Source organism: Hippocampus bargibanti, linkage group LG09 (assembly GCF_051943395.1).
Source record: "Hippocampus bargibanti isolate YZ-2025 linkage group LG09, ASM5194339v1, whole genome shotgun sequence".
NCBI lineage: Eukaryota > Metazoa > Chordata > Actinopteri > Syngnathiformes > Syngnathidae > Hippocampus > Hippocampus bargibanti.
In genome coordinates, this window is record NC_142742.1 from 13722103 (window position 1) to 13748407 (window position 26305).

At 41.0% G+C, this 26305-nt stretch overlaps 1 protein-coding gene across 1 annotated transcript in view; it reads right to left on the reverse strand.

Moving 5' to 3' along the window:
- The window catches only part of LOC148893717 (latent-transforming growth factor beta-binding protein 2-like), a 127732-nt gene that overhangs the window by 17449 nt on the left and 83978 nt on the right, over positions 1–26305 (reverse strand). The window contains exons 12-31 of the mRNA XM_089003872.1: positions 25282–25578; positions 24382–24401; positions 24169–24205; positions 23686–23745; positions 22494–22622; positions 21578–21706; positions 21347–21466; positions 21141–21260; positions 16178–16297; positions 15871–15993; positions 15679–15804; positions 13730–13855; positions 13414–13539; positions 13121–13246; positions 12595–12720; positions 11547–11672; positions 10992–11111; positions 10796–10921; positions 7912–8034; positions 5931–6059 (exon numbers count right to left, since the gene is read on the reverse strand). Coding sequence (XP_088859998.1) covers positions 5931–6059; positions 7912–8034; positions 10796–10921; positions 10992–11111; positions 11547–11672; positions 12595–12720; positions 13121–13246; positions 13414–13539; positions 13730–13855; positions 15679–15804; positions 15871–15993; positions 16178–16297; positions 21141–21260; positions 21347–21466; positions 21578–21706; positions 22494–22622; positions 23686–23745; positions 24169–24205; positions 24382–24401; positions 25282–25578 — 2409 coding nt within the window. The remainder of the gene's footprint in view (positions 1–5930; positions 6060–7911; positions 8035–10795; positions 10922–10991; positions 11112–11546; positions 11673–12594; positions 12721–13120; positions 13247–13413; positions 13540–13729; positions 13856–15678; positions 15805–15870; positions 15994–16177; positions 16298–21140; positions 21261–21346; positions 21467–21577; positions 21707–22493; positions 22623–23685; positions 23746–24168; positions 24206–24381; positions 24402–25281; positions 25579–26305) is intronic.

A 26305-nucleotide genomic window follows, 5' to 3' on the forward strand; every position in this document is an offset into this window, starting at 1 on the left:
TCAAACTTGATTGTTGTTAGGTGTTTTTTTTTTATAAGGCGAAACGCCCAACGGAAGACTTGGGGATAGATAGGTTGTTTACTTGGGTGTTGACTGCAAAGTTTACCATCTCGTCCTTCTTTCAAACACACATGGATATTTTTAGTGGCTGTGATGATACGTCAAGTTAAAATTAGAGAAAGCATCGCACAGTTGTGCAATCAGCTTGGTTTCTGTTGACCGTGGCTTTGTAACCACCCCCGATGAGCGCTGCTGTGTAAAAGTTTCCATGACTAATGTGAACTAGGCTTAGAAAACAGGAAGGCCTTTGAGAAACACAAACATGCAGCCTGTAAAACCACAACTGTGCCCATACTCGTGCACCATTTAGATCAATGTCAATGAACATGTTACTGTTTTTGTATGACTCATGAGAAAGACATGTGATCACAATATCACAAGTTTTATTTTGACCCTCAGGACTCATAAGGTCATCTGAGCTGAAGAGGGGAGGAAGAAAAGGGGCCAAAAACGCATCTGATTTGAGAAAAGTATTTGGCCGGCCTCTTATTTCCTCTTTCGGCAAAGCCACATAGACAACAACTTTCACAGGCTTACTGGTAGGCTCATCCTCACTTAGATGCTTCCATAACATGAGACACGCAGTGGATATCCCACATGCTGATACAACAGAGACACGGCTGACGTTGAGAAGGACCCAGATTGCAAGATTTTGAGAAGAAATGGCAGCAAGGAGAGAGCAAATGAGCGAGACACGGCTATCTTCGTATTCAAATCAGCTTTGGGCTACGTTGAGGAAATGTACAGTAGATATAAAATATCTTCTGTTCAAATGCAAGGATTTGTGATGTAATTCTAAATAATTTCATAACATTCAGCACCATTAGTGTGAACTTCAACTTTCATAACTTCATTTAAAAGAAGGAAAACACCTCAAGAAGGAAAGTAAGACAATATAGGCACAAAAGTATACAGACCCTCTTGCAAGTGAGGTGCGGCTGTGTTAAGAATTAAACTTGTTAAAAAAAAAGAGTAAACACCGACGACAAATTTATGGACCTGCGATTAACCACAAATAAAGTACCCATTTTCGAGATGTTTTTTTGTGGATAGCAGAGGCTTGTACGTTTTGCAAGGATTATTATATTGGACTGTCCAAAATTATTGTTATTTTTTTCCCCAATTTATAAAATCCCTTTGAACATGTAAACATCACTGAAAGAATATGCATACAGATTTTTGTTCTTTCATTTAATTTTTGTTTTGTACCCTTTTTATGTTGGTATTTGTATCTTACCTTTGACCAAGAGTGAATCGACTTTTTTTACCCATTGTATGTGACTTCTTCCGTCACAGGACATGAATGCACGACAGTGACATGTCTAAACTGATATAAAAACATGTATTCATCATTGAAATTGTAGTTTGACGGAAGCAAAACCTTGAACATCTCCTCAAACCCACAATTCAGACACACTTTCCATAGAGAAAGCAAAGTTTGAGGACATGGAATATCTACAACCAAGGCAGAGGTATCCGAGGGAGTGTGGAAATGCAGGCATCGAGGTTTTGATGATATTCACCCAGAAAACCTCGAGGTTCTGAATCCTGTGGGGATGACACAGTTCCGACTATAAAAAAAGACTTCTGCTCCCACCATTAACTCCAGTCACAAGCTTCTGTCTGAGACCAGACAAGTTGCTGCTACTTCACATCAGAAGGAGCCAGCTGAGGTTCCTCAAACAACTATGCCAGCTGCCTCCTCACCGCAAGGCCTCATAGTCCAGTGTCCTCATGGTCATCAGTGACAGAGAAAACCTGGTTTTCTATGCTTGAGATCTAAACTCAAAAAGTACAGTTCTCCACCACTGCAAACCACAAATGCATGAATAATCATGGTTCACAATTATATGACAGTTTTAATCAAAAGTATATACCATGACATACTGCTTTAATATTTGTTGAATCTCATTAGATTGCACGTGTAGCAAATTCTGCAGCCGGCGAGTGCATGGCGAGTGTCAGACCATTTTAATATTCCATCAGGTATAAAGGTAAAGTGGATCCAGGAATGTTTCCCTCAAGGTTCTCTTTCACGTGGAACAAAACGTGTTGAAAACCACATGTAATCAAAGTATCATCTTTGAGTAGGATGAACACATCAAGACCCCAATCATTTTTATGATAAATGGGTTTTTCCTTCACATTTGTAGGCCTACCATTATCACCGTGTCTGAATTCGTTCATCGCAGTAATATTTTTGGCGGTATGGCAGCACACATCGGCGGGGTGTGAGATTTCCTTTCTGGCTTTTTTCAGTAGTAATCAAAAATGTAAATTGTCTTGAGGTGAAGTTTGAGAAGCAAAGCAGAACCAAAGGGCAATCACCTGCAGGGTCTGAACGTTCTGTACTAATGCGCAGCACATTGTGTCAGGCCAGTAACAAAACCACTGGAATCAGTGACAGCCTGCAACCCACATTTCCAACGTATACCGTGGGTACCCCTGAGCCTGATTGAAACCATATGCAGACGGCATTTTACACGTGGGCAACAAGGAGAAACAATAACATGTCATGGGACTCTTGTTTGTGTGCTTTAACGGTCATTATGTCAATCACTTATCCTATCATGGAATAACCACGGCAATTCACAATAATCTGTATTTTATTACAGCATGTAGGCATAAAGACATGGTAACCAAACACGCACATGGCAAATTGTCTTTATTCTCAGTGAGCTGAAAGACTGACATGAGTTGATCGCGTGCAATTTCCACCCCAAGGTAGACCATTAAATGACACATCCATGGATGAATAGTTTCACTGTAAAATGCCTAAAAGGGCAAGTGTGTAGCATCATCATGAGAGTGTTCACGAATGGGCCCCTTAAAGCATAGTTGAAGCTCACTTGCCACTGCAAGAAAAAAAAGAAAACAATCCATACCCCACCCACGACTTTATAATGATTTATGAATCTAAAAAAAGAGAGCTTACGAAGCCAAAGAAAAGCACTGCAAAAATAAAGCAACGCCCAGTCAAAAACCGCATGTTATGGCCTTCTCTTGAATTGTCGACATTGATATTTAGAAGAAGACAAACATGTCTTCAAGGAAGTATTTTAGCAAGACAACAATCATAACGAAGTCTATGCCCGAAAATGGGCGCTAATGGCCCTCAAGAGACAACAAGCAAAAGAGCAGATCCATGTGAGGTAGTATAATGTATGATGCATCAGTGCAGCCTATTTGGCCGTATAATCAATCTTTCAGCAAAAGCTCAATAAAAAGATGGTTGTGTTGAATCATATTTCAAACGCACTTCCAAAACTGCAATCGTTTCCACTTCTTTTTCGATCATTTCTTCCTCACACCACTAGGAGTCAACATAGCAATTATGGTACATGTGCCGCACTGACTATGCTGGAGATTGAACTGTTGTGCAATTTTCCAAGCTCTCTTATATTTTTGAGGCATATTTTTTCCAGAAAAAGTGATCGGTTTCCAAATTGTATAACCCCTAGGGCTTTCGACTCTTACGGTTCCAACTTATTTGCAATGCCGCGTTTAACCACTTCAATCGCATATACGAGCCACGAGTAACACCGACAGCTTCCATCTGTGTTCAGACAGCATCATTCCATTGGGATGCTCTCAGCCTTCTTTCCTCTCTTCCACTGTCATTCTCCGGTGACTGTTTGAATCCCATATAAGGATGAGATAAATGTTTGGCCTTTTATCTCTCAAAAACCCCATAAGCCGCTTTGTTTTCTTTACACTGAGAGTAACGAAGATGAATCCTGCACAGGAGAATGAAGAGAGAACAAGGATATCCAAAAGTTGTGCAACAAACCCAAATATCACAAATCCAAGGTGTCTGCGCCAGTAAACACACAAGACTCGTGTGTACTCTGGATGCCATGGAGATGTGTCTATTATAGTTGGACAGCTGAGTGGCCCAGCTGTAGCAAGTGCACAAAAACGGCCAGCTAAACTAGGTGAACTGGAACCTGGTTCTATCGGGAGGATAGAGAAGGTATGTGGGCATCCAAGTCCCCCAATTAAAAGAAAAACAATGACTCTGTTTCAACACATCTCTGCAGACAAACCCCAGACTTCTGTGAGCTACCGGGTTCACTCACGGCCTCCTATAAAAGGAATTTTTATTTTGAAAATACCACGGTTTTAAGGGCCACTTTAGTAAATTGCAGGGGTGGATCTTATTGGTTACCCGTTTGAGGGGCACTGCAAAATCCCAAACAATCACAATGTATTTGCCTTATCCCCTTAATCAGAAAGCTGTGTTCTTGCAGTTTTTTCCAGAATGGCCAAAACATATTTGGATCGACTTTAGTCTGTTCAATACATTTACATTGACGCATGTGAAAGCGGCCCTTGCATTCTTCGATTTTTGTTTATATGCTCTTAAGTTTATAGACCAACGTAGCTGGAACAATGTTTTCACCAATCGGTTTGTATTTGGCTTGGCAGTTTGATGAAAAGTTTGAACAATCAATGAATTCGTAGCATTTACCCATTGTTTGAGGTCAGGGGTTTTCTTCTTCGATAATAGTCTACCCTACCACGACTACCAGACCTTGTCACCTCAGGTTCGGGACTTTTCCTTGTCCTATAAAATGACCAGCTAAGCCTTACGAGCTTTTCTGCCCCAGTCAAGCTAACCACCTTGTGAGTCACAAACTGTGCTCTGCAAGTTCAGAAGATGTTTTTCATTTATTTTGGTTCGCTAAATAACAAGATTCAGCAGAACCTGAAAAACAAGAGATGAAAATAGGGAGGGAAAGAACAGAAACTTCAGAAGTTAACAGCAAACATACATAGCACATCTTGTACTGAAGTGTATCCATGAAGAAAGAAAGACAAACGAAGACCAAAGATAACAAGAGGTCAACCCAAAAAGAGGTTCAGCTACTGGAGCTTTTTCCTGGACCCAGATGACCCTGCACAAAGTAATGTGGAGGAACCTCATTGATGACATACGCACGCTTCGCCTGTGTATAAGGGTCCACAAGGAGTAAGCTGCCTCCAAATGTTCTGAACACCTGTTTCGATGACATAATGCTACACAAAGAATTTCTAAAAGTGTGCATGTGGCTCAACCTTACATAGCTGATGATATTTGGACTTTTTTAGATAGCAAGCTAGTTTAGGATGAATCAACAGTGCTTCTGCTGGTTGAGGCACATTAGTTAACTAAATGATACCTCTCGAACAATCCCACACCATTGACACAATTCTTAATCACCAATTGATGCACTCATGAATGACTGTTCCCTTGCCTAATTTGGATGGTGAAGCATAGTTGTGGATCGTGGCATCAGCTACGTAAATGGTGTACTATCAAAGCCATGCAAACCAGTGTAACAACAAATGACGACAATAGACGGACTTCAGCACAACACTTCCAATATGTTGAGACCTCTGTCCAACTCGAACATCCAACTCGCACCTTTATGGTGGGAGCACAGACCTTTGAGCGAAAACTCTGGGCTGTAAACTCAGCTCATAACCTGATTAGAAGGAGGCTTTCCAACCAAGTTCAAACAAGCATACTTACACATGAGCAGAAATACTTTTCATTGACGAGTTTGGAAATGACGGCAAAATATGGCTTTTCTACATGGGCATGAATCCCTTATTGATTGGGGACAAACCTGATTATATTTATGTTGACAGGGTGGGATGAAGATCTGGCCTCGTTGTCCACCCATGGCTATATTGGCGAAGGGTGGAACACTCAAGATATATTGTATGTCTGGTCAGAATCAGAAAGCCTTTAACAGTCCCATAATGGGGGAAATTTGCAGAACTCCCATGCTACACTAATAGGGGTTCCAAATTGCCCTGTCTTTTCTCAAATGCGGTAAATTGTGTCCTCTATTCCTCTAACTATGTGTGGTTTGACCACTAACCGCAGTCTGTGGCGTCTTCTCCCCCAAGGCCAGGCTGGCAGCCCATGAAGCAGCGGTACGACCCAATAGTGTTCTCACAGCGCCAGGTGCCACACACCGAACTTCCAAACTCCTTACACTCATTCTGGTCTGCAGAGGGAAAAAAATCAGAAGGTTAGAAAAGGGTACGATCACGGGCACAAATGCCCCCAACCCGCACACACATCTATCCCTCCCTCAGCTTCAAGTGTGGTGGCTGTGCAGATGGAGTTGTCCAGGAAGCCTGCAGTGTAGCTGTCCTCAGTGAACGCAGCGGGCAAGGGGAATGGCCAAGAACAATATTATCACAGCAACCCAAGAACTTGCGAAGGAGCTAAAGGGAGAGATGTTTCAGAGGGAGAAACGGCCCAGACTCACAATGGGGTCATTCATTATTCTTCTTGGGGGAAAGACACTTGCAGGCCTCCGGTCATGTCATTTAGCAACCCCTCGCTTCTTTAAGCCACAGAAAGGCTTCACACTTCACAACGCCTAACAAAAATTAGTCACGGTCATCTGTGTTGCAATATCAAAGTTTGACTGTAAATATCATGCAACCAATAGATATCTGACATAGGCATAGGCTCTTAAGTATTGGAAATTGGATTGGATTGGATTGGATATGCCGTTATTAGTCTCACAGTGGAGAAATTTACATTTCACAGCAGCAAAGTGAAATGTATTGAAAATTGAATAAGTGTACCTCTGCTTTGCAGCTCTAAAAGATTCAAAATTTGTTCGTGCTTATGTTTATTTACCCAATGGATAATTTGTCTATTTCTACTATTTGCCCTACTACAATACTCGATTAGTCACATTTTCTCTTCCACTTCAAAGTAATACCGGGGTAAACTGTGAAAACAAGTTAACAATTAATGCATCATTTGGAACTGAACAGGTTAACAATTATGACAGCGAACAAGAGTCTCTTGTATTTACTTCTGAACACACAGCCTTTGTTGTCGCTAGGAGACAAATTTAGCCATGAAGTGACGGAAGGAAACAGGAAAATTGAATAGTGACTGTTGCGCCTATTTAAAACTTTGAGCAAAGGGGTAACCGAATACATGTTTAATTTTGATACACACTGTAACGAGGTCTGTCACTTCCATTGAACCTACAATGATGCAGACAAGTGGGGATTTGTCTCACCGATGTGGCACCAGCCCTGCACTCTGCTTTTGGGAACGGAATAAGCATCTGTGTAGTGGGGCACAATCACACTGGAATAGAGTATTCCCTAAATTGTTCCCCCACAAAAAAAAAAAAACACAGTCTAAAATTTATCAGATGGGTGGTTCCCAGGACGTGTCAAACTCAAGGCCCAGGACCCACGTCTGGTCCACCACATCATTTTATATAGGCTGTGAAAGCAGCTCAAATAACTTCCATAATCCTTTCTAAAATTTCTGGCGGATTTTCGTATTCTAATGCAAAGAATGCATAAGAGATATATTCTAAGAACTTTCTTTCTCCAAACCCCTCATGATAGTAATTTAAACAATAGTTGAAACAATGGTTGAATGAATGAACAGTTATGGGTTTAAGGGCTTCTTTATTACTTCTTTTTCGGTTTCAGTCATCATGGCCTTCCAAGTTAAATGGTGACGAAAATACGGCCTGAGTTGAGTTGGAGAATGGGGTAAGCCAAAGTATTCGGTAAAAGTTGTTCTGTGATTTAAAATTAATGTATTGCTCAACTGTTGTTTTACTTCTTTTATTTGGCATTTTAGGCATGAGTTGTGTTGGGTATAGATCAAGTTGCGCCAACTCTGTTGAGGTGCTACAGTGGATGTTTGGTTTCATATTTTGGCACAAAAGCTTTTCTGTGATATTCAATCAATATTAGCCCTATGTTTAACCGATTCTGGGAGGGTCTGGTCGGCAAAGGTGGTGGTGGTTTGAAACTTTGGATGTAGATGTTCTCTGATATGACTTCTACTATCCATGATAGCTGTCTCACCTTCACAGTCAGCCGTGTCCTCGTTGTACTTGAAACCAGCTTCACATAAGCACATGAAACTGCCTTCGGTGTTGAGGCATTGGCCCCTGGTGCACACATTGTTTTTGCTGCACTCGTCCACATCTATTGTAAAGAGAGAATGGAGATTCACAGAATGACATGCATTACTATTTGCTACACTTTTATCACATCACAAAACACAACTCAATGAGTACAGAGAGCACTCCTTCAACTTACACGTTACAAAATGGACTTGAGCAGTCAATCTGTCTGAACATTTGCATCATGTAATGGTATACTGGCAAACAGGAAGGAAATATGAGTAAAATATTGTCCTCAGGGTTTACTTCTGACCCATATATGTTGATCATGAATGCTACATGATTGATTAGAGGCACAATAGAGTAAAATTATCGCAATACAGCGCAAGTCTTGTAATGTACTGAATGGGAATTTGAGATGGGAGACATTGGTTTCCCTTTTCCAAACGTTTGAGGAACCAACATGGTGAGCGTGACAGTTTAGTTGGATTTAAGTAATGAAACAGTATACAGTTGACATTTTTATTTTGTTATGCTTAGAATATCTTGTTTTCTATCCTTTCACTCCCACCCCAACCCCATCCCTCTTCAATTGCTGCTGTGGACTGCAAATTTCCCCATTGTGGGACGAATAAAGGGATTCTGATTCTGAAAAACAATTCATGCCAAGCAGAGAAGTTCCTCAAAAATTATTATTTATTCACCACTAATAACACATCATTTGTGTTTTTACCTAAACTTGCTCAGATTTTACAGTGAGTCACAATAACAGAATTATTTTTAAGGGTGGATATACCTTTGGCAATTTTGCAATTGTAAACTGTGTGCTTTGGCTCAATAAAGTCTGCTAAACTTTAAGCCACAGCTGCTTTAAAATGATGGCAAAATATCAATTAGACGGGACTGTTCTAAAGCTGCAAACGGACATACGTGAGAGGGATCTGGATTGGTCTGTGCCAAGCACTGTTGCAAAAATGAATAAATGAACGAAAATATGAGACAACTTCTCATTAATATGATAATCAGCATTGATGATTAGTTGTGGCTGGCAGCCAAAGTAGCTCACGGAGGCTGGTAGGCTTGCATACCAATTTTCCAAACCCTCAGTGGGAGTATTTCCCAAGGCAAGAAATGAGCTTTAGCGAGTTCATCTCTCAACTCACTCCAGGGCTGTACTAGCAAACACACGAGCCTGGACCATGGGACCAGCCCATCCCCGAAGGTGTCATTTATCTAACTTCACCCTTTACTGTATTGGCAAGACACACCCAAAATAACACGGCTTCGATTGTAACATTCCAGTCAAATCCTTTTACATTATTTTGTCAGAAAATTTGCTGAAAAGAGAAGCTTGTCCTCCATCACGGATGACAAAGCAACAGTATTTCCCCTCAGAGCTACGAGCACTGGGTTACTGGGTGCGGCTGGAATAATATAAAACTGAAGCTGGTGGTGAGATTGACGGTGAGGTTATGGGCAATCAAAACAGAACAGTGAGACTGAGTACAATCGTCTCAAGTCTCTGAACTAGGTAGAAATACATGATTTTAAAAGACCACAATGAAACAAATTCACTGAGGAATATAATTGTGAACAATATGGTGTATATATAAATCCATCTTTTATGAGTCATGTCCTCATTAGGGTCACAGGTGAGCTGGAACCAGTCCCACCTGACTTTTGTCATCTGTTTTGTCATTCCACTGAAAAAAAATCCGGGCTACGCCCCTGACGCTGGACTGTGAAATGTCAAATGAAGAAAACCGATTTAAGCACAGTTCTCACCGTGCTAACCAAGAGACCTGTGGTTCCCAAACCACCGGATTTGGGGGATATTTGGAGTTGCTCAACGTAAACAAACAAAAACAAAATCGATTGACACAGCCGGACACAGCTATGATAGGTCTCTACTCTCAGGTTGGGGGGAGCAGAGGACCACTCCCTGTGGCCCCCTATCATAGCTGTGTACGGCGCTGCCATGTCTGGACATTAGGGATATATAAATAGGGCCGATACGACCAGTAAGACTTTAGTTCTCTGACGAAGCCTCTTGGATAGGAGGCGAAACGTCCGACACCTTCAAAGAAGTACAGATGACGGCTGAAGAAACCTTCTCATCGATGGACCGCTCCTGTACGACTGAGAGTTTACACAGACGTATTGTGACATGATGTGATATATTTAAAAAGTGAGCCGACAAGCTAGGGCATCGTGAATTTTTATTTTTTGGGAGTCAATAACTTTGTAAACCTTTCCAGACTGATCGATTTAAAAATGTATTTTTGATTATTTTCGTGGCATAATGTACATGTTTCTTGTTGCCTATGTTATTCTGTCTGACCGATTCTGTTTATGTAATTTTGTGTTTCAACAATTGTGGTGCCAGGTTTGAATCAAAATATACTCTGTGATATTAACATTGATTGAATAAACTAAAACCTTTGTTTGATAAATGTAAATTCCCCCACTGCAAGATTAATAAAGGCTAATCCAATCCAATCATGCAAAGAACACAGAAATCAGGAAAGTGGCAAATGCATTTTCTCAGCATTGTACATATGGTGAGTTGCATTCTTTCAAATCAGTTTTTATGCCAAGTGTCGAAATACTGGGAAACAAGTTAATTGGGGCTACTGTTTTCGATAATTGCACAGTTCGTAATTCTATGGTGTATGTAGCATCCGTTTCCAATTAGGTTAGTTCAAATCATGTTCTGTCTTCTAAACTGCACAAAATCAATAGTGATCTCTAAAAAAGTGATCTCTAAGGAATTCCAATTAGGAGGTCAGGTAACAATTTCATAATGCATTGTTTCGTGTTTTTGCTGCTGCGTGTTACTATGCCTTGGCAGCTTGTTCGCTCGTGAAGAGTGTCATATCCCTCAGGACAGACACACATATAGGAGCCTTCCGTGTTCAGACACTGTCCATCTCCACAGATTCCTGCGATGGTCAAACACTCGTTGACATCTGCAGCATGACACACAAAGATCATCAAAAGTAAGCCAAACCGGCGATTTCTGATTTACAATGCATCTACCTTGGCAGGAGGTCCCTTCGATCAGCTCTTGGCCAGCAGGGCACACAAAACTGTGAGATCCAAGGGTGTTGGTGCACTGACCTCCCACACACAGGGTGGCGTCCTCACAGTCATTCACATCTGTGTTCAACGATACACATGTCGTGACGTTGACATTGTGTCACCAGTGGGTGGGTGATCAGTGTGCTGTTTTCTTTTGTCATCACCCTTGAAAGAGTACCCATTGAAATTGCTAGACCTAGAAATTACTGAAGCTCATGTTTAATTTTGACACCATTATTGAATCGTGAGGTTTCATGTCATGCATGACGGCATTTGTGTTAACCCAGTGCAAAAAGCCTGAGAACACTGGATCCATGGAATTTGAGGTGTGAAATTGATTGATTGCTTTGAATATAAAGTTAAATCGGGTACTTTTAAAATAGTAGTAGTCGTTATATTTCTCAATGCGATATCCCGTATTATTCAGGTCACGCTACTGTCATAGATCATGCAACCAGGCAGACGCACAGTAAGACACGTGACATCACATAGCCACTGCAAATGTTCCCATACCTTGACATGAGCGAGAACCGGGTGCCAAAGGAAAGCTGGCCTCAAAAGCCAGGCATGAGTAGGAGCCCTGTGTGTTGGTGCAAATCCCCATGGGACACAAACCTGGGGTCTCACACTCGTTGATATCTTAGAAACAATGGAAGAAAAGTTGAAGATATTTTGGCAAATAATCCACACTTTGGAAATGCTATATCTTCTGTGTTTGCTAATATTAATAATGACATACCGCAGTGAGCTTCAGCCTCAGTGTATTTGGCAATTTGGCATTAGGTGCAGTATGCAGATCTTGCTTAATTTGATTGATTGTTTTATTCAAAAGGACGGATAGACAAGTGTGCAACACGGCCATCGTCTGCAAAACAGCAAGCTATTGCAGGTGGCGTGTAGTTACTAGATAAACAAACAGTGACTGAGATGGCTGTTATGTGTTCACAAAAAATTCCACAGCCCAGCGCAGATTATATTCTTTACAAGGAAAAAAAGGGAGCTTTCCCTTGGCCACCATTAAATGATGGATCAGTTTTGCCTTTGGGTAAACATAGGGAGTTCCACATATCGAGCTTACCAAGGAAGGATGCACAGCGGTTGACTTAATTTCAAATTAAGGCCTTAATATTTTCCAGCATATCATTTAAATCCTATCAGAGGCGGACTTGGACCCCGGGTTGCTTTGTGAAACTTTTTCCCAGAGCAGAGACACACATCAGTGGGGGATCATCCCCTCGGACTAGATCCCCACTTACATTAAAAAAAAACACAGAACAGTATATGTGAATAACTGAGGCCGCGTTTCAATTAAACAATCATCCGGTTAACTCATTCTCATGAAGTCATAGCAAAGCGAATCTCACTGGATGGATCAAAGACGACGTCGTGTTCCATTGATCTCATAACCATGGTATATTAAGGCATACTGTGCCGCTCCGCTGTAATCATGTTGAGGGTCGAAGCAATCGTATTTTATCGTGGCCTAGAGCCGGTTCGATAATTGCTCCGATGACAGCAAGAACGAGCGAAGATGGAAAGAGACGCATGAAGGTCGGCTTACCCTCGCAGCTGTAACCGTCCCTCGACAGCTGCAGGCCGGGTCCACAGCTCCTGCAGGTATAAGAGCCGAGGGTGTTGGAGCACAGCTGGCTTGGGCACACTTTGGCTTCCAAGCATTCGTCCACATCTGGACACAAAATACGTGGATAGAAACATCATAACCCAGATTGTCATCTTTGGCTCAAAACAAATACATCCTGCCTGTTTAAATCAGCTAGATTAAAAATCAGTGAAGCTCAGAAATGTCAACATGTGTGTGTTTCCGGTTGACTTATCTGAAGTGTCTTTGACATCATGCACTTTTCTGAGACAGATGTGTTTTTGTTTTGAGCAAAAGTGAAATAATCAGTGCTCAAGGCAAAAGGCTTGATCAACCAGCTATGAAGTGAGAGATGGGATATGTCACATGGGAAAACCTGAACCAGATTGAACCCCAAAAAAAAGCAATTGCCACATAAATTCCGCCAACCAGAGACAAACATCTGTGTGCAAGTAAACAAACATGAAATGTCTGCCAAAAGTCTCACCATCACACTGCTGTCTATCCTCCGAGATTCTGTAACCAGGCTGACAGGTGACACATGTGAAGGAACCCTCTGTGTTTGTACATATTCCCCGTGGGCATGTGGTAGGCAGCGCACACTCGTCAATGTCTGGCACGAAACAGCACAGGATATTAGCCATTCACCGGAGGAAGAAAAAAAGAGTAATCTCTTCCGGCAATGAAAACAACTAATTCACTATGACAGATCTCTCCGGTGTTGATACTCCACATGAAGCTACACACGGATCCGTTAAAGATGAGTGTTGAATTACCAACCTTCGCAGAGCTCGCCGTCATATGACACTGTATAGCCTGTGGGGCAGTTCTCACAGGTGTAAGAGCCCTCAGAGTTGAGACAGATGCCATTGGCACAGGTAGACAGCGACTGGCATTCGTCAATATCTGGGTGGATCACAGCAAAAACATCAGAGACAAGTTTGGACTTCACTTGGATAAAATGTGAATGGAATGTTTTAGTTGAATGCAACGGATTTCAAAGCTTGTTTTGTCAAGGTGCCAAATATGTGTCAAAAGGCGCCGTTGAAAGAACAAATGGTTTTCTTTGAGTAGCAAAGCTGAGCCTTGAGCTTACCTTCGCATCGCAGTCGATCTGGAGACACTCTGTAGCCCGCCTTACACCTGGTGCAGGTGTATGATCCAGCTGTGTTGCCACACACGCCGCCGAGGCACCAATCACCCTGAGAACACTCATCCACATCTGCAGACACACGCATTTCCGGATTTACCAGAAAGTTCATGTTGATATTGCCATTCTTGATGAACATTTTTCCACATTCGGTCTCAAGTAGTTCACAGTTCACAGTTCACAGGGTTGACAGCGACGCAATAGACTCCATCACAAGATTAGTACAAAAGCAATTCTAGATTAGACAGACACACAGACAGACAGAGGTCTGTTGCGTGCACACAAAAACAGTAAAAGTATAAATACAATAAAATGCCAAAGAAAAAGTCAGAGCACTGTTAATCCTTTCAGGAACATCGATGAAAGGGTTTCTTCAGCCGTCATTTGTACTTCTTTGAAGGTGTCGGACGTTTCGCTTCTTATCCAAGAAACTTCGTCAGCAAACTAAAGTCTTACTGGTAGTTTAGGCCCTATATATATATATCCCTACTGTCTAGACATGGCTAAGCTACAAAAAAACAGGTTGTTTCATCCCTGAGCGACTGTGATGTCATCAGTTGACCATAAATCGCGAAATGATAATGTTGCCGGATGTACAAAGACAATGGTGAGTATTGTTTTTGCTTTTTTGAATGTTGCTGTGCCGATGACCATTTTGTGTTTGGGAGCCTTTTACGAGCGAGTTGCTTGTTCTGTAGTCACAAAGGGACATGTCTTCTTGTGCTGGTCCCAAGCCCGGATAAATACAGAGGGTTGTGTCAGGAAGGGCATCCGACGTAAAAGCTTGGCCAAAACAAACATGTGGATCAAACCTCTAAAGATGGAGGACACTGATTTGCTGTGGCGACCCCTTGAAGGGAAAAGCCGAAAGGAAAAGAAGAAGTCCAGACATGGTGGTGCCGGACTCTGCTATGATAGGTCCCTGCTCTCAGGTTGGGGGGAGCAGAGTACTCACTGCCACTCCACTGATTGTTATTATTGCTCTGACTAACGACTGGCCTGATTGCCCCACTTCGACGGGTATCACCTCATCAGTATCACTAATCCTATGTTGCCAAAGCAGGCTATTGTATGAACGATCCAAATTGAACCTCACCCCACCAAACCGGTTTCATGAAGGATTTAGTTGTTTTATGAAAATTGCTTATTTTACTCCCCTTTCAAACCATCTATGTTCTTTCGCTAAGATTTTAACCTCATTGTCGTCAAATGAGTGGTTGCTAGCTTTTAGGTGGCTTTCAGGGACAGCAGTTACTGTGGTGCACACCCGATCATGTTATCAGGTTACAAGTTCTTCTTATTATCATTATTATTATTATTATTATTATTATTATTATTATTATTATTATTATTATTATTATTATTATTATTGTTATTATTATTATTATTATTATTAGTAGTAGTAGTAGTAGTAGTAGTAGTAGTAGTAGTAGTAGTAGTAGTAGTAGCAGTAGTAGTAGTATTATAGGTGCATAAAAGGATTAAGCAATGTTTGAACAACATGCTCTAATGCTCCGTCCAAAAGTTATTATACAGCGTGATGGCCAGAAGGACAAAGGAGACCCTAAATCTATCTGTCGAGGCCCCTTGTGAGGAGAACTCGGAGCTCACGGAAGCTCCTCTGAAGGGAGCAGATGGATGGCTCTCACTGGACAGGATGGCCCAGATTTTAGGAAGCGTCCTTTCTTCCAGGACTCTCCCAGAAAAATCCAAACACAGACCCACGACAGAGCGTGCCTTCCCATTGAGCTTGTTCAACCTCAGAATGTTCACTTTTCTATTGAGTGACAGCTCAAGCAGTAGAATGTTGCTAAATAAGATTAAGATGTATCAGAAAGACAAAAATTATGCAATACAGTGCAATATATGGTAAAAACTGAAGGAAGAAATTTTACCTTCACATCTCAGCCCATCAGCAGATGGTTCAAAACCAGGAGTACAACTCTGGCATTTGAAGGAACCTGGCGTGTTGATGCAAATTCCTTCAGGACATGTATTGCCAGAAGTACACTCATTGATATCTAGAGGAGGGGGGCGAATGTTTAATTTGGCTGCCATAAATTGAATAGAAAAGTGACATGGCGGACCTTCACAGGCTTTGCTATCTGAGGTGACTTGGTATCCGTGGTTACAGGTGCATCTGTGGGTACCCTCCAGATTGACACAGCTTCCATGAAGGCAGATCCCCGGAAGAAGACACTCATTCACATCTGGAAAGATGACAGAGTGGAAAATGGAAGCTGGCCTCAGGAAATAAAAAGACACACACACTTTACAACTTTTTTTAAAAATAAAAGCTTCAAACTTGCCACGGAGCTTCTGCAGTAGCACGTGTGGAAACTATTTATACAGCTGTTACTTTGACATGGATCTCTCCGGCTGCTGATGACTGACCTTGGCATACGTTGTCCAGCGCGAGTTTGTATCCCTGGAAACAGTTGCACCTATAGGAGCCTTCGGTGTTGACACACCTTCCGCGGCCGCATATGTTTTGCTTCAAGCATTCGTTCACATCTGCGGACATGAAAGGACAAATCATGTGCTTTATTGTTCACTTGTTTTATTTTTTTTTCAACAGGTTTCAAATATGAGCCTCAGGGTTTCGGGAAAAAAATAATTGTTTGCCAAAATGTCACAGTTCTTGTTACATTGCTCTAAAAGAGGGGGGGGGGGATGTGAAACTATCATGATTGTCATGTTATCATGATTCGGTGCTGTTGGACAGTCTGCGGCTGGATGGATGCATGGCTTGAGGAGCCTGCGATAAGAAGAAAGGAGCGTCAGCACACAGCGCCAATGTGGATGTGGAACTGTCGCGGCTTGGAATTGAAGAAGATTAATGTGGGACAGGAAATGTGAGACAATCTCTTTTGGAGAATGGATGGATGGATGGATGGATGCGACAGCTGCGTGTTTGCTTTCAACATTTAGCTTGTAGTCGACGTGCACATTCCACCAAAATGTCCCTGATCCACGGGTGAAAAGATGCTTTGATCGTTTCCTCTTTCATCTACACCTGCTTTATGTAACAAAGAGGGTACAGAAAGTGCTAAAGAATAAATGACTCTCTTTGTGTGTATATACAGTAAAGTCTCGTTATATCGATATCGGATATATCGATAGTCCCGGTTATAGCGATACTATTTCTATGCACGCACGGAGAAAATTACATGCAAACAGGGTCGGATATATCGATAGTCCCGGTTATATCGATATTTTTTCGGACTCCTTTGAATATCGATATAACGAGACTTTACTGTGTGTATATATATATATATATATAATTCAAAATAACTGATTATACTCACCATTAATATGAATGTTTTTTTTGTTCCTCACGATTGGTAAAAATCCAGCCAGACTATCGGAATAAAAGTCAATTTGACGGGTACATACGCAAGGTTACTACCAGTTAGCCTGTACACTGCACATTAGTTTGCACGCTTGCTTTCTGCTGCCTCTCACAGTAGTATATTAATGCTAACGTTAGGATGGGGCTTTTCATGGTGCCACTGGCATTCGACTATTTCATTGATGGTATTGTTTCATTGAAAATTAGAATTTATCAAATTAGAGGATATTCTCTCCACAAAGGCGAATCATTCGGTCCATTCAAACTATTTTTTTTACGCGTCAGCTGATACAAAAGGGGGCATTTACCCGTTTCGACATCAAGGGCACATAAATCAAGATCATCCAATTGAAATTGCGCTTTCCGCCAACACAAGCCAAAACAGGAAATGAACAGCGAAAACGCGAGAATACATAGTTTCATCTGGTCATTTTGGTCTGAAAAAGTCGGAAATCCGCAGATTGGCGGAAAATTATCATCCTTGATATTAGCAGAAATGAATGTCATTTTGTCTTCCAATCTTTCACGTGTCTGGAATACTCAACACAGGAGCTCCGGTTTCCAAACACATTAGAGAGGTGTAAGGTCATGGAGAGAGGATGTGGTGAGTCACAGCAGTCAGGTTGTTATGTAACTAGGCCACATTGGGGCTCAGCATTAGTTTCAAAGCAACACGCCCCACGTGCAACGGGCATTCGAATCGAAGAGACCACCGTGAGAGGATACGGTGGTTGGGTGAGAAGATTTGTTTGCAAGTCGAGACCTCTTCACAGTTGGGAGTTGACCGTTTGACCCTCCTCATACATCTCCAGTGACTGCCCGGTCCCCTCACGTAGCCCACTCGTGCTAATCAAATCCTGACGGCCTCCAGCGGGCCCAACAGTACAGTGGTCAGAGCTCTCCACCAATAACATGATGATTGTTCAAGGCTGTGGCCAAGAGAAAATATTTGGACTCTACCAAATTGAAGTATTATAAACAATCCTTTCTTTTTCAGTGGGGCCACTGATATCAGAAGATCAACAATAACAGTGAAGATGTTTAAACAATATTGTAGATCAGAGGTGGGCAAACTTTTTGACTCGCGGGCCACATTGGGTTCTAACATTTGACAGAGGGGCCGGGCCAGGAGCATTTGGAGGAGGTGTTTGGGCCGGAAATACTCCGAACAAGTTATGTCCATAATTTATAAAATCACTTCAAATGACTTCGACTGAGCGTATTTTACAAAGATTCCACAGCATATAGCTATAGTTTACGTTTTAAGACTTGCGCTGAATATTCATGAAGTCTTGTTTTCGAGTTGATGACGATCCCCATGTGACGTCACATTTGGACCACCCCTGACCGAGAAAGCGACATACAATGCATTTTGGGTACTTTGTTTGGTCTGAAAACTTCGTGTTGATCCGTGTTGATGGCGAAATTAGAAGGAAAACACATAAATAACGCCATGGTGAATCGTGTGTCGCACCAAGACAACTATTTGATATTCGCTGACACAAATTCCCAGCTGACAAATCAGCCCATTTCCATACTTGGGCGCAATCTTCTGCTTTTTCTGGGTGCTACATTGCTGTCATTGGCGGCTCGAATTGATACGGGAGGACTCCTAGAATCAATTGCAAACATTTATGCTTTCCTCTTCAGAAGAACAAGAACAAGAAAACATCTTCTCCGAATCTGAAGCCATTGTTTTGATTCTCGAGCAAGGCAAGACGTCTTGGTGTGACGTCATGAACAAGGGGTGGGACCTTCTGAAACTGGTCATATCCGGATTCATTTTGAAGTCATTTTTATTGGTGTTTTTCATTTAACTAAAAATATCAGCCTGCCTGATTTGGGTATTTTAGATGCTATGAAACGTTTTTCTGATGTCAGTGGGAAACAAAAACAAAAAATGGTGCCGGTTGTCCTTTAAATGTAGTATGTACAAACCTCATAGCACAGTAAGAACACTACAACCCAATTTATTAACTGTCTTTCAAATGTGAAAAATATCCCTGATCAGTTAATAATTTGTCTCAAGGAATATGGCGTTTGCATGCTATTTCGCAGATACTTGGAGGAGGAAATGGAAATAGATTAAAATAACATATGCACTGTGATTAATCAAGATTGCGTCTGTTTTTAAGTTTCCATCGAAGGGGCAAAGTTAAAGAAATCAACATTTATTGAACAATGGAATCACTTTCAACATTCAAAACATATTATTACACGACGAAATATTCAAGCTCAATAATACCTACTTGTGTTAAATTCCGCCAAATCATAGATGGTTTGTCCTGACCGCGCGCTCAACAAACTCCTCACTGACGCTCTCGCCTTCACGCGCTAACAATACACGTGTACCGTCGCCGAGCACACAAACACAGACGACCTGCAGTTGAAATTTGCATACTCGGCTCGGCAGCCAATCAGAAGCCTGCTTCTTTCTTCCGGACTTTCGCAAGCGTTACAAAGTCGTGCAATTGCATGTCATTTTCCAAAATAGATGCACAGAACCTCAGACTAGAAGAAAGATTCAAAAGAAGCTAACAACATATGTGACGCTACAAAACGTAAATTTACATTAAACCGTGACTGTAAAGTGTACGTGAGACTTATGAAAGGGGCTTAGTGGCTCGTCGGAATCAATGCAAACATTGCATTGTGCACCACAATGACAATCGACTACTGCAGCAAAATTTACAGCCATGCGCATTTGCCGTAAATTAAGCAAGGTAGCATTTGTAGTTGGTGCATTCTTGACTTGAAAAAATACTTTATACTTTGTGACAATGTTTTTAATGGCATTGGTCTCATTTTGCTTGAAGTTGTGAAAAATGGGGCGGGCAACTTTTCAGTTATCTGCCCTGTTGTTCGCTGGCTTTTTATCATGAGTTTTAGACACTGTTTGTACTATAATTTGGGCAAGTTCGGCGGGCCGGATTGAAAAGCCTAACGGGCCGTATGTGGCCCGCGGGCCGTAGTTTGCCCATGTCTGTTGTAGATAGTACCGGGGCTGCTGAGCTGATATTTCATACATGAAGGCATTGAATGGACTCAAAAAGAGGTGGATCGTGGACAATCCGGCCGTCATCACTGTGTTTTTATTAATACTTTTTTTTACTAGACATAAAACATCCATAGCAAGTTTGTTTGAAGTCTAAGAACAAATGTATTTTATATACATTTGAACACATGACGCCTGTCTTTGCGAAAAAAAAACAATGGAACGCAAACCAAAGCAGATTAAATTTGGTGCTGGATCACAGATTGACTGCAGGTTATTACCGCCAGTGCTTTTTGCTATGTCAACTCAAATGGGTCTGGGAACTCCATTTGGAAAATGGAGCTTTGAAATGGAACCTAATGCAAGATGGTTCCACAATACCTGAGTGATTTCCATTGCAGCGATTTGAGGGAGTGCTTATACGAGTGCTACACTGATCCATCAAAACCTTTTTTTGTGTTTTTGGTTAAAAAAAAAATCACAACAAATGTTCAAATATGCAGACTTGGACAATCGTGCAGTTGTCACTCTTAAGGATTGCATGCTGTCATTCTTTTTTTACTGTACATATTGACCGTTTTTTTTGAGGGGAGGTCTCTACTGTGTTTTGCACAAGCTTATTTAGTGAATAATGCTGGACAGTGGACACAAGAGAGTTCGAAATAGAAGTGCATTTTGAGCACAAACTCTGAAAACGTAACACGACTGCACCTCTCACGTTTTCACACATTTTCATGGAGGCATCGATCCATAGTTTTTTTAATGTTATCTATTTATTTATATATTTGTTTATTTGTTTATTTTGGAGAGGACCAGTTATCCCCATTAAGGTTGCCATGGGCCGACTGGTCTCAGTGCACATATTGACAGTCACATTCAGATTCAAACCTAGGAATGATGTCGAGTCTTTGATGAATCTAACATGCTTGCTTTTGGAATAAATGAGGAAGCCAGAGAACCTAAAACCCCAAACAAGTACACGTTGCTGATGATCGGCTGGGTTACCTTACCTACACATCTATCACTGACAGGCCTGAAACCTGGGCTGCAGATCTGGCATTGAAAGGAGCCCACGGTATTGACACAACCACCACTGGGACAAGCACTGGGATCTTGACACTCATCTACATCTGTTAAAGTAGATGATGACATAGGAAGCTGTTGTCAAGCAAAATCCGTGTGAATGGGATGCAAGATGACTTTTTGGACATGTCACCTTCGCATTGGCCTCTCCAGGACTTAGCAAAGCCGCTGTCACATTCACAGGTGTAAGATCCTTCCGTATTGACACAATGGCCATTCCGGCACTTGTTAGGCATGCTGCACTCATTAATATCTGCAAAGATGAGCATAACAATCTCAGGCACATGCAAAAAGACATAAAATTGTATTTCATGTTTGGCATTCATCCATTGCAAACGCGACACTGAATCTTAAATGCACTCACCTTGACAGAACTTCCTGTTTTGGGTGATCACTTGGCTATAGCCGCTGAAGCACTGACAACTATAAGAGCCATAGCTGTTTGTACAACGGCCTTTTCCGTCACATGGATCACCCTCGCATTCATTTACATCTACAGAGTTAGCAACAGGGGGAAAGACAAGAGACATCTCACGGGATTAATCAACCGCTCAATATCGCCACAATAAATTTGCTTTTATGGGAACCATCAGCTTCATACAAAAATGCAATACAACAACATGGAACCGAGCGAACATACATCATCTGGAGCTGTTCAGAATTAACCTATGCTTAGTGATGTGAGAAAAATATAAAATATTCACATGAAATACATTAGACTCCTGACACGTGGATGAGTCAATGTAATAATGTGAGCAGATTGCAAAAGATGATTTTTGTTTCATTAGTCAAACTTGCGCTAATTTGCAAATATGTGCAACTTAATGTTGGACAGTGAGTTCAGGGGGAATTGTAAATCTGATTGGTTAAATAAAAAAGTCTTACCGTTGAATAGTATATAAATAAATTGACATTTAGTGGGAAAGCATTCCAAAGATACTGCAATTCAATTTGAAAAAAAACAGCCTCGGGATACATGAAGACAACGATTCTGAAATTGTGGTACGACCGCCACTAATGGTACATAGGCTCTTTCAAGTTGTACAAACAAAAAATAAATTAATGAATGAATGACAACTAGAAATACAATTTACAAAATGCAGTAAAACCGTATTGCAATCAAGTAATTTAGTCGTAAATGATATATTATATATATATATATATATATATATATATATATATATATATATATATATGCCTCATTTATGGCCCGGTAAGATACTGCATTTGCGGCTCACCATTGCCAGGTTGTTATCATCCACTTTATCCTTATTGCTTACCTATGCACGTGGTCTGCAGAGCATTGAGTTTGAATCCCGGTTCACACAGGCAAGTGTAGCCAGTCTGCACAGGAACACATTTCCCATGGCCGCAAATGGAGGGGGTGCTTGCACACTTGTCAACAATTGCTAAAAGACAAAGTCATTCAGGATCTAAAATGAGACTTTGACAATAAAATTGACATAGTTGACTTATAGTTACATATTATGAACACACATTATACACATTATAAACTCTTTGAACTCTTTGAACTCTTTCAACAGTAGCCAAAATGGAACTGTATAGTGCCACTTAGCAGTTTTTTTTTTAACGACGATACTAGTGCAGCGTGTTCTACCGGAAACAAATTCCTTGTGTGTTCTACATACTTGGCAATAAAGAGGATTCTGATTCTGATTCTGATGGTCGATGCTGTCAAGTGTAAAAAAATAAAAATACAAATACAGTACTAACCCTGATACATATTGAATGGGAAGACACATTTAACAACACTGCTGGGTGCTTTAATGTGGGCCATTTCATGCTTACAAAGATCATTAAGAAAATGCAAGTCAAGCCTGACACGCACGTGATGTGTGAGGCGAATGAAAGGAAATCCCAATCTGTCTTCGCATTTTCATATTTGCCTCACATAAAAGCATTGAAATATTTATGTGGCACGTGGTAGACAGACCAGGATGTAAAATCCAAAAATGAAACAACACAACTTAGTGAAAGGATGGGAGCATTGCAGACCAAAAAGCTAGTCAAAATACGGTGCAAATTGTTTCAATTTAGTTGCAATTATCTTTGCGTAATTTCCAGCCAAACAATCTTTAATTAACGTACACGTTTATGAATACAAAATAATTTTCACATTTTCACAGACACAGACGCACTCTGTTTCTAAGCTGGTGCATCTCAATTTTCGTGCGGGGTCAAGCTAGTTTACCATGGTTGGGAATTTGGCAGACTGTGGTATGGCTCTCGGGTGCTTTGATAGACTGAGGTTGTTTTGTATTAACATGTCCTCAGCCCACCTGACAATTTGGTTACAGAATGTACAATTATTATTGGACAGTACAGTGGTCGACTAATTAGCACATCGTGCAGATCGTATCCATTAATAGTGCAGCATAAGTGTTGTGTGTCTGAGTCTGTGGTAGTGGTGGTGGAGGAGAAGGGAGGGTGCTTGTGTAATGCAAGTCTTACCTGAGTCAGTGGAGGAAGTTTCCTTTGAATCAGGCTTGGGTGGTGATTCAGGAGCAACTTCTGCAAAAAAGAATCCTGTTAGCTCTGATATATTTGGACCTTGTATAAAAAGATACAACCACAACTACTGTCGCTATATTAATCTTTGCTTATTTTACAAAATGTTACTGCCTGAGCTAACACTCAACGTGAAACTTAAAAAGAAAAATGATCTCTACTTTTCTCTACGTTAAACATAGTACAATAGCCAAATTAGAACAGTCACAATTGGACTGTCTGTGTTTTCACTGGCAAGGGAGCATAACATGCAAAGACCCACTGAAAATACGAGTTGAAATGAAAACAGAACAACGTACATCAGACTGAAATGGAAGTCGAGAGTGGGAGGGATTTGATATTTAGCAATAAATAAAATTAGAAAGTTAAAGAAAGCGAATTCAGTATTTGATGTATGAATGAAAAAAATGTTTTGGCAAATCATACCTGGATATTTCAATGGTGAGTCAGTCACAACACCTGGCTAGAAAATACGCACACATCTATTTTGGTTACTGGTATATTCATACCACCATATAGTACATAATGTGTGATGAGTACATAATGAGTACGTAATGTGACAAAATGAAGATAGGGTAGATAAACATTTGAAGAAAATTCTGTCTGCAAAAAGTGTTGGAATGAGGAAGAAGAACTTACCAGTCTTTCAATGTCCAAATCTGGCAGAAGATGACAAGTGGAAGTTAATTAATAGCAAAGATGTCAATATGTTGGCATTTACTTTACGCTTACTAAAGATGCAAAGAGACCCATGATTAAAAGGTACATCCCAACACTTTTGTCCACAGTGTATATACACTAAACAAAAATATAAATGCACCACTGTAGATTTTGATATCCTTTTTCATGGGCTCTGATCAAAGATCTTCGACTTTTTTGCATATACCAAGCTCTTCATGATCATCCCATAAAAAATAGGAGCAAGAACAAAACCAATTTCACACTCTTGCCTCAGAACAATTGAGTCTTTCTTGAATTAAACTGGATTTTGGCTGTGTTTGTAATGTGGAAGGATGCAGGAAACCAAGAGAAAAGTACCAAAAGCTTGAGGATAACATAAAATAAAAAAACAGCCAACACAGGCATATAAAGTTCTGCTGTAAGCCAAAAATATGAAGTCGTATGAAAAAAAATGCCAAATTAACATCCAGCGACAAGAAAAATAAATGATATGAGTTTACATAAATATTCATAGGATCATATGTGTTAATCCAAATGTTGGACTGACACCAACAAGTAATTCTTAGGTATTAAAGACATAAATCCTGGATGAATGGGAAGATCAATGAGAAAAGCTGAAAGCCACTGATTCAATTATGTTCCATGTTGTGTTTATTTGGTGGGATCAAAATGTCCTTTTGAGGTTTAGATTCTTGGAAACATAAGATTTTTAGTGAATCATTCTGCTGCCTAGTTTTGAGGCTGTAAGTGTTGTGTTCAAGTGGTTTTATTAAGTTACTCATACATACTCTAAAGTCCTGTATGCATGCTTAATAACTCTTTAAAAAACGTTCTTTACTGGAGCAAACATAATCTCACCTTCTGGCCGTGGAGGTGTTTCTCTGTCTGGGATAAAGGGATGTAGGGGACTGACCGGGTGCCAGGGTGATTGTGGTGAGTCTGGGTACTCGGGCCACTGAGGTATTTGAGGAGTTTTTGGGTAGCCGTGATAATGAGGCTGGGAGGATGGCTGCTGAGGATATGAAGGGTTCTGCTCTTCCCAAGATAATCCGGTACTCTGAAAGTCGTCCTCCCCTAGCTGCCGCAGGGAAATCTGCACATCAGAACGGGAGTAGGTGTATCCGTGACCGGCCGGGCAGATCTCCTTGAAATGATCTGTTTGGTGGAAAAGCAAAAATTCTCAATTATTCTGCAAGAATTTGAAATCAAACTTGAGTCTAGTATTGAGACCGGGTGCTCACTCTTTGATGATTGTAGTTGCCAGCAATTGGTCGCTAACCTACAGTGCATAAGATTATTTTGTCTCAATTTAGCTCAACTATATTTATAGAGCACTTTTGAAAACCACCCCTGTATACAAAATGTTGTACATGGAGCAAATATCATATGCAGTATACAATAATAAAGACAATAGAAAGCACAACACAGTAAAACTAAGCTCAAGTCTGAGTCAGGCTAAGTCAAGAGCCAAATAATACAAATTTGTTTCCAGAAGAGTTTTAAAGATCTACAGTGAGGGTGGGGTGTGGGGGGGTTGCCTAATGTTCAATGGGAGGTCATTCCAAACAGTGGGACCTGCAATGGGAAATAATCGATCCCTCAAAGCCTCCATTTGGTTTTTGCTACCTCTCATAATGTCGACTTCACAGACCCGAGGCACCGGTCAGGTGAGTTGGGGTGGAGGAGCTCAGACAGGTAAGATGTAGCTCAGCTATTTCAAGATTTGAACCAATGGGACCTAAAAATGAGTTTGAGACTAGGAGTTATATGCTCCTTCTTACGAGTACCAGTCAGGAGGCGAGCAGGAACGTTCTGGATCAACTGGAGACACTTAATGGAGGGTAAAACACTTAATGGAGGGTGAAATACATTATAGTAATAT